The sequence below is a fragment of the Phymastichus coffea genome, unplaced genomic scaffold (assembly GCF_024137745.1).
Source record: "Phymastichus coffea isolate CEN01 unplaced genomic scaffold, Cenicafe_Pcof_1.1 PCOF00092, whole genome shotgun sequence".
NCBI lineage: Eukaryota > Metazoa > Arthropoda > Insecta > Hymenoptera > Eulophidae > Phymastichus > Phymastichus coffea.
Window position 1 is genome coordinate 30,734 of NW_026706903.1, and position 17,213 is coordinate 47,946.

The 17,213-nt window shown below is 40.9% G+C and overlaps 1 protein-coding gene across 1 annotated transcript; it reads right to left on the reverse strand.

Annotated features, from left to right (window-relative positions):
• Positions 1 to 344: 344 nt before the first annotated feature.
• On the reverse strand, positions 345 to 1,015 carry LOC131669385 (uncharacterized). The gene is made up of 3 exons (XM_058944219.1): positions 942 to 1,015; positions 777 to 866; positions 345 to 584 (listed from the first exon to the last, which is right to left on the reverse strand). Exons 1-3 carry the CDS (start codon positions 1,008 to 1,010, stop codon positions 351 to 353), a joined length of 393 nt encoding a protein of 130 aa, XP_058800202.1. The 5' UTR covers positions 1,011 to 1,015; the 3' UTR covers positions 345 to 350.
• Between the last annotated feature and the right edge of the window lie 16,198 nt (positions 1,016 to 17,213).

The window sequence follows — 17,213 nt, forward strand, 5'->3', positions numbered from 1 at the left end:
GGACAGTCATAATCGTCAGAAATATTTTGGATGTCACTCGGTACGGCGCGAAGAGGAGAAAGCCGAGATCGATCAAAGAGATGTTAGAGATTCGTGCAGACGATAACTTTATTAAAGATTGCGAAAGACACTTTGGCGGCGGCGTCCGCCTTTTTCTGAGAGACTGACGTGTAGCTTATCGCATTTGCGAGCGTGCGCGCGCTGCCGTTCCTGTACCTCATTCATTGTATTTAGAATGATCAAGGGACAGACCAACGGAGGAGGAATTAGCAGAATTGTGTTATTGACCAATCGTGTACGAACAAAGCGTCTATGTAACCATTAAATTTATTTATTGTTTGACGAAAACATTACTCTGATTGTTTTACACAAGTGGTGGCTTCCAAAACAATATCTTCCATTATATCTTTAACAGCGGATTCTTCTTGATCGCTGCAATCAATAGCAGCTGATGGTTCACCGGCTTCTTCCACGCATTTTTCAATTTTTTGACGGTACGGATCTTTTAATGCTTTCAGTCGGCTAAGCCCCGTAAGAATACAAAACGATTTCGAATTTTTCACCGTATCTCCAACTGCTTTTACCTGAATTCAATATTACATTTTACCGTGGAAAATTATTTTCTATGGCAAACATTTGTTTTGCAAAATATTTGATTGACTTTATAAGTTTTATCAAATTAATATGTACTATTAAAAAATCAAGCCATTACGAGGAAATACACAATCTTTAGAGGTATAACGTGATTTTGAGAAATTCATTATCGCTAAACTTACCATTAGTTTATAACGATTTTCATTTTGATCTGATTCATGATTTATAATGCGCTCTTCCACAAAGCTTTGGCTCCAATCTGCCAAAGTACTCTATAATTATTACGAGCTAATTAATTGCTGATGAAAGTTCGGTATATTTTTACAAAGTCAGAAAACTCAACTCACGTGGGTATAGAATATGATTAGAATGAAAAGGAAAGCTTTAATCATTATTGCGTTTGTAATGTAGTTCATTGCACGTCGAAAGTTGCGAGAATACTGCCGACACTGCGATTGATCCAATTGCATGTAACGAGAAAATCGCTCGCTTAAAACTACTGCACGCATGGTCATCGCTCTATATATTATGGCTTGGGCACTTTCCGCGAAGCCGCTGCATGCAACGAGAGAATGCAAGCATTATTGTAAGTTATTCAGTGTAGCAGAATATTATATTGTAAGTATATTGCTAACGGAATAGGTACACGATTCTTCACAATTATCTTTAAAGTTTTAATAGTTTACAATGCAATGCAATCGTTTTTTCGTTTTTCACAATCAAGTTAGTCGGAAATTTTTCCGTTTCTTCAATCTTTCATGTGGCAGCTGAAACATCAATTTCAGCTCTCTATGTTACGTAATAGATAATCTTACTTTCTTGTTGACCGCGATATTTATCATCCAAAGGCATTACGTAACACGGTATTTCCTATACCCCTTCCCAGCTTCATATTTAAAATTTATGCTGCGGTTTTATCAATATATTGATAAAACTACAGTAATACATAACTCCATTGTAATAAAATCAGTAGCAATATTTCTTTTTGCCATGATGTATACCAAATTATCCATCAATGAAACGTAATATCAAATGATTCAATGAATCTTTAGACTGAACCGTTCAATTTCACTATTAATGCATTCTATAGTTTCTTCAGCAATATTTTCAACGTGTTTAGCTACGAGGAATTGTTGATTATTAGTTCAACTGTTGACAAAAACTCGGTCAGAAGTAGAAATTACACAATACTCAATTTTTATAAGATAAGCATCCATGATTTTCTCAAGTTGATGAGAAATTTCAGTAAATTATTTATGATATGACAAAATAAATCGCAATTCACACATAACTTACGTAAACGAGGAAGCTCAGACGAAACAAAAAATTAGAATTTTTCATTGTGCCGCGATGGGGAATTCACGGTGACTGGTAAAAGACTGCGATAGCACTGCTCAAGACGATTGGATAACTGTCTAATTTATTCTATTTATCAGATCTACGGATTAACGTAAAAGGATACCAGATAAACAAAACTTCAATATTAATAAGAGCAAAATCTGGAAAAGATTTGTGATAATGAAATGTTCCATAATTAATTAGACAATTTTCACTTTATTATACGTGACTCTTATTTTCTAATTGATTATCCCGTTATTTCCTTTTTGATAATCGTATAATTTTTTTTAATTCGAATTATATATTCAGAAACTTTCTACTTCCCCCATTACATACGAGTACATTAGAATTGATGTTAATATTCCACATACCTTATATATTTATCACTTGAAACAGAGATCAAAAGATACAGCAATTACAGTACTGATAAGTAAAGCCACATTATTAACTTGTGAGGAAAGCGATAAAAATATCTTCTTGAATATTTAAAAATAGTCTACTGAATAAAACGTTTAATAGATTTTTTATAAATTTATAATTTCACGTAATAAATAACTGTTTTATCAAGTCGAATTTAAATCTTTTCACAATCCATCTTATTTACCACAATTGTCAAAATCAAATTAAATAGGATATGATTTTCTGTTATAATTTTTATAAACTATACTTTTCTTTATTTGTAATAAGTTATTCGAAATTAAAATTTTGTTGTTAATAAAAATAAAATCATAATAGTTAATTAATAATACATCTATCACAATAAAAGAAGAAATAATATTAATAGATTAATTAAAATTCAATTAGATTTAATGGTGTACTTAATTATATCACGATAATTGTTACTCTGAAAATGTAATCCATAAAAAACAAAGAAAAAAAGAAGTAAAGCAAAACGTAACAGATTATAAGCATTAGCATAAGATGAATATTTTACAATTTATGACATTCTTTCAATTTTGAAAATAATCAATTTATATTTCGAAGATAAACTATCAACAGACATTATGCAGACTAAAGATGTCATACTATATATTGATAAAGAAGGAATATGACCGATGCGAAAACAGCCCGACACATATAACATTTTATTACAAAAAATGATCACATCTCACGTATGCCTAATTGTACTTCTCGAAAATATAATTATTTGTTATTGTACCATTATATTTCTCATAAAAAATAAAAAATATCGTTATCGATACTTCACCTCCTATTTATTCACATAAAAGACATAATTAAGCAAAAATAAATTCACAGAAAAATTGTACCTTCTGTAGTCTAAATTGTACCATCAGTACAATTCTATAAATTTGTTTCTAAAAGAAATAATAGGACAATTACAAATTACCACTAATTGTTACAACTTACAAGGATGTCATCCGGAAATGCACTTTGCGCAGGTGTAGAGCTTTGTAATTGTCCTATTATTTCTTTTAGAATCAAATTTATAGAATTGTACTGATGGTACAATTTAAACTATAGAAGGTACAATTTTTCTGTGTATTTATTTTTGCTTAATTATGTCTTTTATGTGAATAAATAGGAGGTGAATTATCGATAACGATATTTTTTATTTTTTATGAGAAATATAATGGTACAATAACAAATAATTATATTTTCGAGAAGTACAATTAGGCATACGTGAGATGTGATCATTTTTTGTAATAAAATGTTATTTGTGTCGGGCTGTTTTCGCATCGGTAGGAATATGAAATGTTTTAATGTTTTTATACATTTATCTATACGTTGTTTCTTCAGTAATATTTTTACCTTTTCGACTCGCAATATATTGCTCACGAATGCAACGCTCCCTGGCGCCATGTGGGGTAACATCACTGTGTCTATGCAGTTATGAATTTTTGTACGATAAACATTCATGACATTTTTGACTTGATTGTTTTGCCTGATGTTACATTCTACGCCAATGTTCTGCCATTTTTCCAATTTCCAAATCATAATTAGATTATTAATTTAAGAAGATTGTGGGGTTTTATAAGAGTGAGCAATATTTTACAATCGTGGATAATAATTGATGAATATCTTTCTATGTCTTATATTTTACTCTTAATAATTAATTAAAATTTAATTATCTGCAAAAAATATTTTTCGCCGGCTATGTCATCTTCTACTTTAGAAATATACTGGTCTACCATGTAATCTTTCCAGTCGGCGAAAACCCTCTAAATTAATGAGCATATCAATTTATAATTAAGCTTTCAAACTGACAAAAAAAGTCTATGACTTAAATGGAATCGGTTATAATATCATTCTTAATAAAATTAGATAATTACGTATGCGAACAATATTGAGGATGCAACAAAAATGTAGAATTTCATAGTGCTCTAATTAAAGATCCACATTCAATAGTTAAAGAATCTGAGAACTAACAAATCTAACGTTTTAACTGATTATTAAAAACTAAGGTCAAAGGATATTAAAATCCTGTGGTGATAAGAAAAAATACGTTGTTAGCAATCGCGAAAAGTGAAAAAAACTGTTGATAATGATAAATAAAGGTAAATAAATGCATGATTTTTTAGATTTTTAATACTGTTTCAAACAATTACTTTCTTAACAAATGTCAATTTATTTACCAATTAAACAAATTGACATTTTAATTCATTAATAACAAATTTAGAATACTTTACTAGTAGTTGATTTTTTTATTTTGAAATGAATCGGTAATTACATATGTTTATTTTATTTAAACTTTTTCCATTAGTGGAAAGTTAATCATAAAATATTTTAAGAACTGGTGTTGCCAAATGAAGGCTGTACTTAATGCAATAAGATTAAAGTTTTTTTAGCACGGTATAAAGCAGTTTTGGACCTAAAAAGAAGCTGTCATTTTGCTTAAAACTCGTCCGTTGCAGCGAGATCTTCCACCGCGCGGTCATTAAAATCGCAGAGGCGGCTCGATAATATCCGAGATTCCAGTGGAAAAAAAGACGCGCGCGAGACTAAGAAATATAAAAAGCCAAGCTGCGGAGTTTGCAACTTTAACATTTCGCCCCCTTGAGACAAAAGTAATTTGTGCAAATCGCTCGGTCGCTCGCGCGCGAGTCAGAGTGCGAGAAATCGTTTGGCAGAAAAGGAGAGCGAAGCACGCGATGGAACTCTTTGTTTTAATCTGCCGTTTTTGCGTCTGTTACTCGTCTTGCTCGTAATTACACGTGTCGGACGCTCAATCATATTATTAAAGTTCAAACATTCCGATTTGCAGGTAATTTTTAATGGCACACGCGTGCTTGTAGCTTTTCGGGCATTTCAAGGCAGGTATCCAGCTCTCGTTGTCCAATTTTGACATTTTCGAGTCGAGTCCCCCGGGGTTCCCCGGGGTTCCCCGGGGTTCCCCGGGGTTCCCCGGGGTTCGCTCATCGAAATAGTGGACGGGTTACTAATTTACGAGTGCATTCCCGGCGCAGCGCCGCATTCAGAAGCTGCGTGGCTTGCGCGTCTCGCTATCAAACCGAGCATTGTTAATGGCGTATCGAGGCATTGACGGATGAACCAAGGCGCCGTCATCCGATCGCTTCTGCCATGGCGATCTCTAAGTTCTCGGAAACGCTCGGCTCATCTTCCACGCAGGTATAATCTAAGCAAATTTTTTCCTTTGCGCGTGCACTACTCGCGGTTGTGATACGCGATACGCGATACACGCGTGTTGCCATTTTTTTCGAATTTCATATGACAATTGAATTTCTTTAGAATTACACGCGTTGTAAAAAAGGAAATAATCATCGTGCGATAAATAATTGAATGACTGATTTCTGCACTCTGTTACATTGTCTCGTGGAGGCGCTATTGATAGCTAGAAACAATAACATTCCATCAGAAAATTCTCAATTTTCCACTCGATTGATAAAGCGTATGCAAGTCAATAAATAATAAAGTCAATAGTCGTAATTCTGAGAGCGGGAGGACGAAATTTGGCGTAGCCAAAAAACGAAACGGCGCCGATATTTTATTTGGTCGAAATTCCTCGAAGGCGCGTGCATGGGTAGTTGCAGCAGCTACCTGTTTTCTGCGCGCGCGCGCGACTTTCCCGCTTCGGGGTACATTATTAATTGGGCCTGCTTCTGCGCGGTTATATCGAGGAGTGTGCAGTTTTATGGGACCAGCTCGTTTCGTTTTCTGCCTTGTTTCTTCCATCGCTTCCGACTCCTTTCTTTTTCTTTTACGGCTTGACTGCGGAATGCACGACGCCAAAGGTGAGCAGATCGGCATATTTGGAAGTGTTTTAGTGCTTCGGCCAAATGGCCAAATGGTATGCAAATATACAGTTTGAAGAGGTGACGTGGTGCCAGTGTCCACATTGGTTTCGTCCAGATGCAACGTTCAACGTGTGTTTGTTTATAATACACGCATTTGGCACTAGGTGACAGTTATTTCGAACTGTCCTGCGCATGAATTTATTACAAGGCGATGTTAAACGAGGAATGTGCTCCGGAGAGATCCGATATATTTTGAAGCACCCCATCGGTCGTTCTATTTTCATGAAGAAACACGGTTAAAATGTGATATAAGCACGACGTATAAAAGAAAAGCTCTAGAAGCATTCGCAAGATCGGCGGCTAATCGACCGAGCGCGGGCGCACGCGTAGGCGCTGGATTAATCATCGGCAGCAATATAAAATGGAGAATTCCGCGCGCGTATCCCATTACAGCTCCGATTTGTCTTGATTCATTTCCCGCAACCGGGCCAACGAAAGTTAACGAACGCAGCGATCGATAAACAAGCGGCGAGCTCTCGCGCCAAGATTCTTCGCCGGAAAAACAAAATGAAGACTCGCGGCGCACAGCTACTAAATCAAAGCTCGACGATCCATTCATCGTGCGTATATGCACATTTCCCAGCAGAGAGCCCGGGCTTTCCCGCTAATTTATGCCTCCGGCGCTCGCCGGCAGAGCCTCGGGAGCTCGACCAACAATTAGTTATTTACGGCCTAGCCGTGCGCCGCCTCCTAGGCCTCCGAGATTGCCGCGGCATACGCGCGCGCGGATGCTTACCTGCGTCGCGGTCCTCCGTTTAGTTCGACTGCGTTCGCGCGTCAGCCAGCGGCCGCGCGCGTGCCCTTTGGGAGTCTACTACATAGAGGCCGAGCGAGCTCCGATCGGGCATTGTCGCCTAGCAACGTCCCCGGCGAACGTCCACCGGCGAACGTCCACCGGCACGTCTCGAGAGCAAGCGAACCCTGGCGCCGCTTTTATTCATTCCCGCGTTAATTATTCCAGCGAGATGATGGCCGCTCGAGATCTGTACGCGGGAAACTCGTTCGCGCGAACACCCACCCACGCGCCGAGCAGCGTCAGAATCTTAATGTTGCCACGGGAAACTCAGGATTTCGTTCTACGATGACTCAACTGCAATTTCACTTGCTTAACATTCTAATCGTTATCTCAAAATTGGATATCTCGTAGTTTTTTTGGGGGGATTGCCATACCAAGTAGATTAATGGGAATTCATCTTCGGCCTCCCTCGGCTGTCAAAAGATGGACTTCGGATTGTGTTTTCATCGGACGTCACTTACAAAACAAAATCTCCGGTAAAGTCCCACAAAAATCAGTGAGAGATGGTATTATTCTGGCATCATATTATTCCGGGGAAATGGACATTTCCCGTATAAGTGCTCTTACCAACTGAAAACTAATGACTCTCTGCATCGAACAAATACTAAGAGTCGAACGAACCGTGAATAAATCAAATCCACGATCTCGAAGATTCTCGCACGGTAGCTCTTTTTCCAACAGCGACAAAAAAACACCTCGAATCTTCCTGTGAAAATTGATAGGTTCCGCGGAAATGAACAAAGTTAACAGCGTGTTTATCCGTATGAGGGGGGTCATTTAAATTATTATCGTTCACTCGCCGGAGGTCGCGACTGGCGCGTCGCAGTGAATTACTACTATATAGGCGACGGACACCAAACGAGCATTGATTTATATACGGCTGGCGCGCGAGAAATTTGATTTATTCTTAGAGTTCTGCGGTGTAAAAAAATCCACGTTTATATCGAAAAACCCGTTTTGCTCGGTTGGCTTCCGTATATACACGAAGTTTGGCTGATTTACGTGGTTTCAAGGATCATAGTTGCGACATACACAGGCAGTTGTCGACCTTGTTTAAATTGTCGGGCCTTGATGACGCGGTATGTTTGAGGACTTTATAGGACAATTTCGTTATCGAATGTCTCGCGTATTTATTGAAGTATTTCTCGGAGTATTACTCATCGGATGCAATCTGCCAAGATTTTATGCTCTGTAATGCAAGAAAGCGCGAGATGATGCAGTAATTGCCATACTGGAATAAAATAATTCGTCGACTCGCCCGAGACGAGATCTCGAAGGCCTTGGTTTATGACCGGCGTGCGCGAGTCGAGTGTCGAAACGTGCCGTTTCAATGAAATTGTTGAAAAATATGCGAGCGAAATTTCCGGCGACACGAAGCTATACGCGCGTGTCCAAATAGTTACTCGTCTAGAAAGCCTTCGTCGGAGTGGTCGAGCGTATACGTAGGGCACGCAAAGACATTGCATTGGCCGTCTTCAAGGTTAACATCTAAATTTCCTGGCGCTGGCCTCCCAGGAGCAAAACAATGCTACCTCGTTGGTAAAGAGGCAGGGCGCGCCTGAAAAATCGGTTCGGCAGCAATAGCAAGGTGTCTCTCTCACTCTCGGCGCGGCTCTCACATTACGCGAGAAAGTCGCGCATTAATAACACTGGTAGCCGGTCATATGTTAAACGTCCGCCCCGCGGCGCGGCCGCCCGCGAATCGCGCGATTATCGCTGAAATACACCGGCCCCGAGCGTTCGTTATCTCAGACACTCCGGGAGTGAGGGAGAGAGAAAGATGAGTAATCGACCGCTGCATTCCTACGGCCCATTCAACACGCGAATAGTCTGCTACTGCATGACTTTGGGGTGGCTGTATTCAAGTCTTCTTCGTTGTATTTCTTCTTTTTTTCATAGGCGCTTTATTGAGTGCTGGATTTTTCATCTTTCGCATACTTTGACAGCGGCTTTTTCCTTGTGCTGACGATGGACATTCGTTTTTTTTCTTTTTTTCTTAACGCTTTGCGCTAAATATCAGAGTTTTGCCAAATATTCCGTAGCTCAAGTAACTGCGCGAATTACCGATGATTTTGAAAGTGATCGGAAAATTATGAGAACTCAATGCTGTCACGAGGATGGAATTTGAAGACTGCCGTAAGATGGCGGCAGCCCATGCTCATTAATGAAATCGAATTTCAATAAACGCAGTTTACTTTGAGCTTACATCCAGATATCCCTTGAGTGTAATTAATTTTCTACATAGATCGCGACACAGCAACAAACACCATTCGGTAGCGAATCGCCGAAGTGTTACCTTTCGTCAGACGTTAAATTCGCACTCTTTATTTGCAACCAAGTGCCAACTTGAATTATTACGTAACGCTACTTCATCAGCAGCGCCTCCAGCAAAGTTATGTTGCATATACCGTCGGAGACGCAACATCTTCATTCCATTACTAAAAAAGCATCACACTTCATATACATATCGGTACGTATGGACTATAAATCCAAAAAGAAGGAGAGTAAGAGAGAGAGAGAGAGACAGAGAGATCGGCTGCACGCGATCCTCTGGCGCGCTTTTGCAAATATAAGGTGTCCCGCGGGGACTATCTCTTGCCTTCGCCGAGAGAACGGTAGCCGCTATAACTACGCGCGCGCGCTCGCTTCGTAATGAGAGATCGCGTCTGGATATGCCTTGCGAGATATTAATTGCGCGCAGCCGCACTATAGGGAGGATATATACGCCAGCGGAACGTGTGCCTGCGTGCTTGTACTGTCATTTCGAGTCTGCTGAATTTTCGTGCATTATTTTTTTCTTTTCCGATCTTGTGCTTTTCATCGATAGTTCATTGATAATTTTATTCATGGGGATAGAATCTACTCGCCTACGTTGATGTTTATAACTGGCATTGATAGTCTTGTTTAAGCAAATATTTGTCGTTGATGAAACCGCGTTATCATCCGATTGTCGTGTTAACGTAAAATGTACCTTTTTGAGTAATGTTACTTCATCACGCGAAAGGTAAGGTATACTGACTTCGGGATGACCGTTCATCGACGTCACTTAAGCTTACACCAAAGGCCAATTCGGCCGACAAGGTCGATTTTAAAAACCGTGTGTCGAGTATTGTTTTGAGGAGAGTCAAATAAAAACTAGACACTGGAAACCGTCCAGCATAGAAATTTATGGCAAAACTAATTAACTAGCGGTTATTTAAGACTGCGTACATTATTAACCGTGAAAATTGAACGACTCCAAGGACCGGCATTCAAAAATCAACCTTCAAGCATCGTTCCCGGCTATCGAATTGCTACCAATAATTCTAACACTTAATTTACTCTATTACACGCATTCACCAGCGTACGCACACCTCTTGCTCTGTTTCTCTTGCAAGCGCAGCCTCCGCGAAAATAAATCAGGGTTGTTTGCGCGCGAGCGCACGCGAGAGAGAGAGAGAGGGACGCCCCGCAGCGCGCGGAAAAAGATGGAGCGTTGGACAGACAGCCGAGCGAGCTACCCGGCTTACCCTCGATCTCGCCTCTGCGATAACGAAATACCCAACGATGAAGAGGAGCAGGAGGATAGGTATAACGGAAAGGTTATTTCTTTGGTATTTTTTTTTTTTTTTTTTTTTTTTTTTTTTCTTTTGAGAGCGAGGGCTGCGATAGCTTGCGTGTGGCGTGTGAGAAAATGTTATTGAGTATTAGAGGTATTTTGACAAATTTGTGGATGGAACTTTGAAACATAGCACTTCCTGCAGTCGAAGTTGCTGAAATCTTATTTATTTTGGTTTGACAATAAGGTCGTATCACAAATGAATATTTACACTACAAAAGAGAGGTTCACAAGTAGCATTGTTAATGAATATACGATTAACTGTATTGGTAATATTGCAATCCATCTACGACGTAGATTAAGCGTGGTAAAAGCAAAATAAAATGACAGCAACTATGAATTTTGTGGTCACAACTGCCTCGCAAAGCATTGGTCGGCTCTTCGTGGCGAAAGAAATCCATATTCGAATCGGAACCAGTCGCAAATTAAACTCGATTCTATTATTTCCAACTTTCGTTCCGCAATAGGCTCGCGGAACAAATATCCGAGAGTCGATTTCGATTCGAAAACTCGCTTCATATTTCATAAAGGTGGTCCATGGCGTATGCACCGATACAGCAGAAAGGAGGCAAAAGGCAGCTGATATGCGAATAGGGATATACAATCACTTCGAAGAATTCGCAAAGCTCGCGCCTGCGCGAGATTGATTTCGCATACGAAATACGGAAGGCTCCGAGGCGAAATCGAGACATGCTGCGAGAAACGCGAGACGGAATATCAAACATAATGGCTCGTGTAATTTTGCAGAACTACCTTGGCGCATATGTGTGTACTACCTGCTCTACCTCTGCGTATACGTACTCTGATTAATTCGTCTTACGAGCTTCGCAGCAGCTGTATCGTTGCGTAATTTGAGGCTTCTACTGGCTTCCTAGAATTGATTTTTCAGATTTTCAGCGATATACATCAAGTTGTAGATTTTCATTCGTTCGCTCTCCAACTTTCATTTATCGTTATTGTTGTTTCACGCGTTTATTCGCGTCATAATTACAGTACAAAATATGCTTAGTTAAAATTTTTATTTAACCACAGAATTCTCGAAGAAAATATCATTCAGTGGACTATATAGCAACGCCGAGACAATGAAAATAAATCAATTGACTATGCCGTCCATTAATGCGCCTATTAATGACGGATTCTAACGAGCGAAAAAGCTACGTAGACGTAAGTATAGTTGCGTCTTGCGCGCAGAGGCGTGGCGCTACGCGGCTTGTGTCCACCAATTACTGACTTTCTCTTTTCAGCCTTTAAAACGGACAAATTGAGAGAAACTTGGGGACTTTTCCTTCTCTGTGCCGTGCGCCCGCTGCGTTATTATTTTTTCCCCTTCGATCCTCTTTACCGCAGCCACGTTTCGAGTATCTTGTCTCTCCGACGACGACAAGCCACTTTGAAGATACCATCTATCTCTCGAAACAAATTGCGAGCGCACTGCACGCAACCTTTACGCGGGCTACACTTGACGGAAGCATCTCTTTTCGTGGGATGGATCGTGTGGACGGTCGAGAGGCTGATTAGAAAGCGTTCAAAAGTACAGTATATCAGTCGTTATTATTGGAAGATCCTCGGCCTCTTAGCGTTCATTCGTTCATGGTGATCACGTTGGAAACTTGGTATAATTGATAGAAGAACCTGGCCGGCTCGGAAGTCTGCGTAGGCAGCCCGAATATTCCGTCACAAAACAGCAGAAGGTTAATTTGGAATTATATTGGAGGTGGAACCAAAGAACCAAGTCGATTAATCTAACGAAAGCGTAGCGCAATTGTCGAGTCGCAATGCCAAATAAAAAAAAAAAAAAAAAATGAGCACGCAAAGCATTGAAATTTCAAGAAAAAAGGAAATAAAATGTCCGGGCAAGAGAAAGGAAGGTACCGGAGCAAAAGATAAATAAAGAAGAGCGCGGAGCTTGACGGTGCAGAAAAGGAAAAACCACCCGGGAGAGTCCGATCCGGCTTACGCTAACACCTGGCCAGTCCGCAATTTTATCATCCCGCGCTGCGCCAGTAGCAGCAGCCGCGGGGGGTTGAGTGCGGGATTCCAATCTTCTTTTTCCACTCTCTCTCTTTCTCTCTCACTCGCGACGTTACCGCGGAGCGAGCAAGAGAGACTCAATCTGTGTCTCATCGTGGATTATCGGGATTTCGGCCGAGTGACTCGGACGGACGATGAGATCGGTTCGACGGCGAGAAGGGTTTCCGTTTCGTTCGTTCTTTCCTTTTTTCGCGAGAGAGAAAGAGAGACATGGGTTTTGTTGGCTATAATACGATTCTTTTTCCAGTTGAAAATGCGGGTATGCGTCACATTTTTATTTTTCATTGTAGCTAGAAAATGTACAAGCTTTAATAACGACAGTGAAACAAAAATAGAATAAAAAAAGTACGTACACGGAGAGAAACGAGGCAGCGGCGATTGTCAGATGTCTGTGACAAACCACACGTAGCCACATGCAATTTGAAATCAAATTAAGCCGACACAAGCGGAACAATGAAAGAGAAGAGAGAGGCTCGGTCGTGCTTAGAAAATAGTGAAACGCACGCGACCTCGTGCCTCCGCTGAGAGATTATCCTCGCGCGCACGTAAGACGCTGCTGCTCGAAGATTAGATTAAAATGCAAAGTGCGCGTGTCCGGCGCAGACGCGCGTTGAAAGAGCGAGAGAGAGAGACCGTGTCGGGCGCACGCCCCTCGCACGCGACAACTGTCGAACGTTCTTCCGCTGCTGCGATCACGCGCTAGAGGCTTATGTCGCTGCTGCGTGACGATCGGATTTCAATCGCGAGGACGCTGCACTTTTCTTATTTTTTTTCTTATTCAATCGTGTTTCAACTTTGCCTCGGTCGAACCGCAGACCGAGACGCGAATAATTTACCCCTGCTATAATTTACAATACGCAGTGAAATAAGCGCAACGACATAGCTTCCAGCGGAAAGAAAGTTTGCGGCCAAGCATAATTTTCTTATTCAATTACGCGCTCTGTTTTCAGCGCCCAAAGTCCCCGCTGCAGTTGGTTTCGATGTCTGCTGCTGGGCAAAAGCCCCCCAATTGAGGTAAGCCGCGACACGCGCGTGCGTGTGCGCCCGCGGAATCCGCGCCACCCTCGGCTACAAAAGACATCGCAGCCCGTAGGCAACATCAAAGAATTTCTAGGTCATCGCTTGATTGTGGCGCGGCACCCGGCTAAATACAGACGCGCCAGAGCGGCCGCGCGAAGCCACTTTTCGACAAATTGGACTTGTCATTCCACCTCCTTATTTCTATCGTTCTTTTTCTTCTGGCCACGTGATTAGCTGACCAGGCTATTATCGATTCGATCAGCAGGTGGAAAAGTTAGCGCCGAACAAGATATATTTATCTTGCGAAGCGCTGCTCCAACAACGATAACATGCTAATATTGTAAAGAGCAAATCAACATTGAGGAGGAAAAGACAACAAGAGGACAGAAATAATCCACAAAATAATTGGAGTAAGAAGCTTGCGGCTTCTTTAACATCAAAGAGGCTTCGGCTGCTACTACCGTGCGTAAGCTCTTTTTAACATCGACTTCGTACGTAAGCTCATAAGTCGGAAAGCTAGATGAAATCGAACTTGGGAAATATAAAAAAAGATGCATTCCCCGTCATCTGTTCGTTAATTAAACGAACCTTCTTTCAGTTTCTTAATTATGCTGTACTTTATTCATTTTCTTCAATTGAAAAATCTCACTGGCACCTCTTTCGTACGAAAATTACTATCACAGTAGGAGTAAAATCAAACTATCAGCTTGGAATCCTCGTGATAGTTCAATGGCAACAAAGTCGTCAAGCAGAACTGCAACGCGAACGAAGTAAATTAAAGGAAGGTTCAGCTTCCTGCGAAAAAAAGCTCACAGCGGATGAAAGGAGCCAACCCGTATCCTGCACACATGTCTGGCAGAAAAAGTAGAAGGGGATGGTTGGTGAGGGTGATTAGATGGTATGGGATTGAGAGAGAGAGAGAGAGAGAGAGAGAGAGAGAGAACGTAAAAAATGCAATCGGCTCTTACGGTAATGAAAACCGGCCGGCAATTCTCTCTTCTCTTTCTCTCTTCGTGTGTTTGCGAGCTCTCGAGATCCTACTGCGACATCTGTTGAGTGTACACGAGCTCTTCTGTAGTGCCCCTCCTTTTCTGTCGTTTATATTGCGGGGGACGAATGGGTGGTGCAACGAATCGTTGTAAGTACTCTACTTTTTTCTTTTTTTATTCTTTTTTTTTCTTTTTTTTAATGATAATTTCCAGGGTTATTATGTACTATATGGTAATGAAGTGTGGATATTCATATATTTGGTGCACGTGATTGTGTATATTTTTTTCTTGTTCTCTAGCTGATGCTAATTGATCCGAGATAATGTATGCCACTCTCGTTAATTGAGAAATTCTTTTCGAATCAGTGGTTGTCGACCAACACTTACGTTATGGAAACCACGAAATGCCAGAAACAGAACGAGCGACAATGAATGCACGAGCCCGCGCGCGTAAATTAATTGAACGTAGTAATCGAAAGAACGAAAAAGCTAAAGTAGCGAAGGAAAAAAAAGAAGGTCGCGCATCAAATCAGATAAAACGGGCCCTCGCGCGAAAGTCGGTGGCGACCCCTGCGCGCGTCTCGGTCAATTTGTATATGCGCGCGGCCGCGCGAGACAGAGAAAAAGCTCGGCCTTGAAAATTAGATTGAGTCGACACGCGAACACCGGTGGAATGTTATTCCCGATAGCGATCTCCTGCTCTTCTGCCGCCTGAGCTGCGTCTCTTTCCTTTTCTCTTTTGGGTCGTGATTCGCTTGATTTATGACGCTTTTTATGCGGGGTGGCCAAAATAATTCACCCTAATGCCTACGCTAACTGCCTCTGTAAGTCGCTACACTTTTCTTCTTCCTCTCTTTGTGCCTCCTTTTAGGATCGAGTCTCTCTCTCTCTCTCTCTCTCTCTCTCTCTCTCTTTCTCTCTTTCTCTCTTTCTCCTTTTTTCGTGCGATCTGCCTTGATTTAAGGTAACTTTGATGCGGTTATTACGGCTAATGGTCTGTTGATTATTTCCCTGCTTTTTCTTTATACGAAAAATGTACTTTGTCAATAGAAATGTTTTTTTCATGAGTCATAAAAACATTATTAATTATATTTCAATTTAATTTTGAATTAATAGTGGTCAATAAGTATTATGACCGACGCTGCCAACAGGGGAACGACTATAATGTAAAACAATGCTTAGTTCGCTTTGATTGTTCCATTAGAACAATCGTTGCACATAAATGGCTAGCGCTTACCTCGCATACCTTACCATCGAAAATTGCATTTAAAAAAGAAAAAGGAAAAAATTTAGATTAATTGCCAGACAACATTCATGATAGAAAATATCGGCAAAGAAATAAAACCATATGCATGCATCGCCCGCTGGCTGTTATATTCCCTCTCTCAGTTTTGCAGTTCCTATAATTGCAAAGGCGCGGACGATAATTCGGCGTGTGCGCAGGGCTGATTGACTGTCCGCTGCGCTCACTTTTTTTCCAGTCCGTCCGTCTGATTATCATCAATATTAATGATATAGAACTTTACGTCTACATACGCGATGCGAAATGGCTCTGCAGCGAGTCGACGTTAATTACGGGAGAGCGTGTGATCAATACGCAGTCGCGTGAAAAATACAGAAATTAGCCGATATGTTCTCCTTTTTCAGGCAGAATTGCATTATACAATTAGGCAAATTGCGCTGGCGATTGTGGTCTCTATATAGATGATTTATCGATTTGTGCAGTGCGTGTATTAATTTATCCGCGCGAGCGAGATGCACGATTGGTTTGTCGATATATACAAAGACGTGTAATGAGAGTTTCATGATGATTATCTGATATCTCATTCCGATGCTCGCATTGTTAATCAATTCGAAAGTGCGCAACTTATCAATTTGAATTTTAATTAACTGACTGTTGCTGCTGCTGTCGGATTTACGATACCCGATATCATCTATACTTGCACGATCACGAAAAAATAATGAAAATTTCATTACATCGTTTCATAAACAATCATGGGATATTCATTTGTCGCCAAAGCACATCATTTACGAAATTATAGATGCCATTCGTTAAGCCGAATCAAACAAAATATAATTTCAGGCGCAGAGTCGTAGAAGTTTAGCGACGACGTCAGCAATTATTTCTCACTCCCGCGGTGTAAACAAGAGTGAGCGAGAGAGGCTGCCTAAGCGCAAAAAAAAAAGAAAAAAGAAAAAGAAAAAGAAAAAGAAAATAACGACACAGAAAAAGAAAGGGGTGATAAAAACTCTTCGCTCGGCGTACGTTTATCTCGCTCGTCCTCATTAAAAGCCTTCCTGCACAGTGGTGCCACCCACGGCTTTTTCCTCTCTTGCAGGGGCGGAGTTGTCGCGTCGTTCGCGCGCGCTTTGCCACGCTCTATTAATTAAAAGATGGAGAGTCGCGCTTTGCTCGAAAAAGGAAGGCTGCGGTCAACTGCACTCTCCCTATTGCTTGCAAGAGGTTCATCGGGGAAAAACCGAGAAGTTTGGTGGGAAAAGATGGTTGAAATGAACTAATTTCAGCTTGCGAGATATTTGCAAATGCGGGAAGCGAACGACAAAATCGTCTTA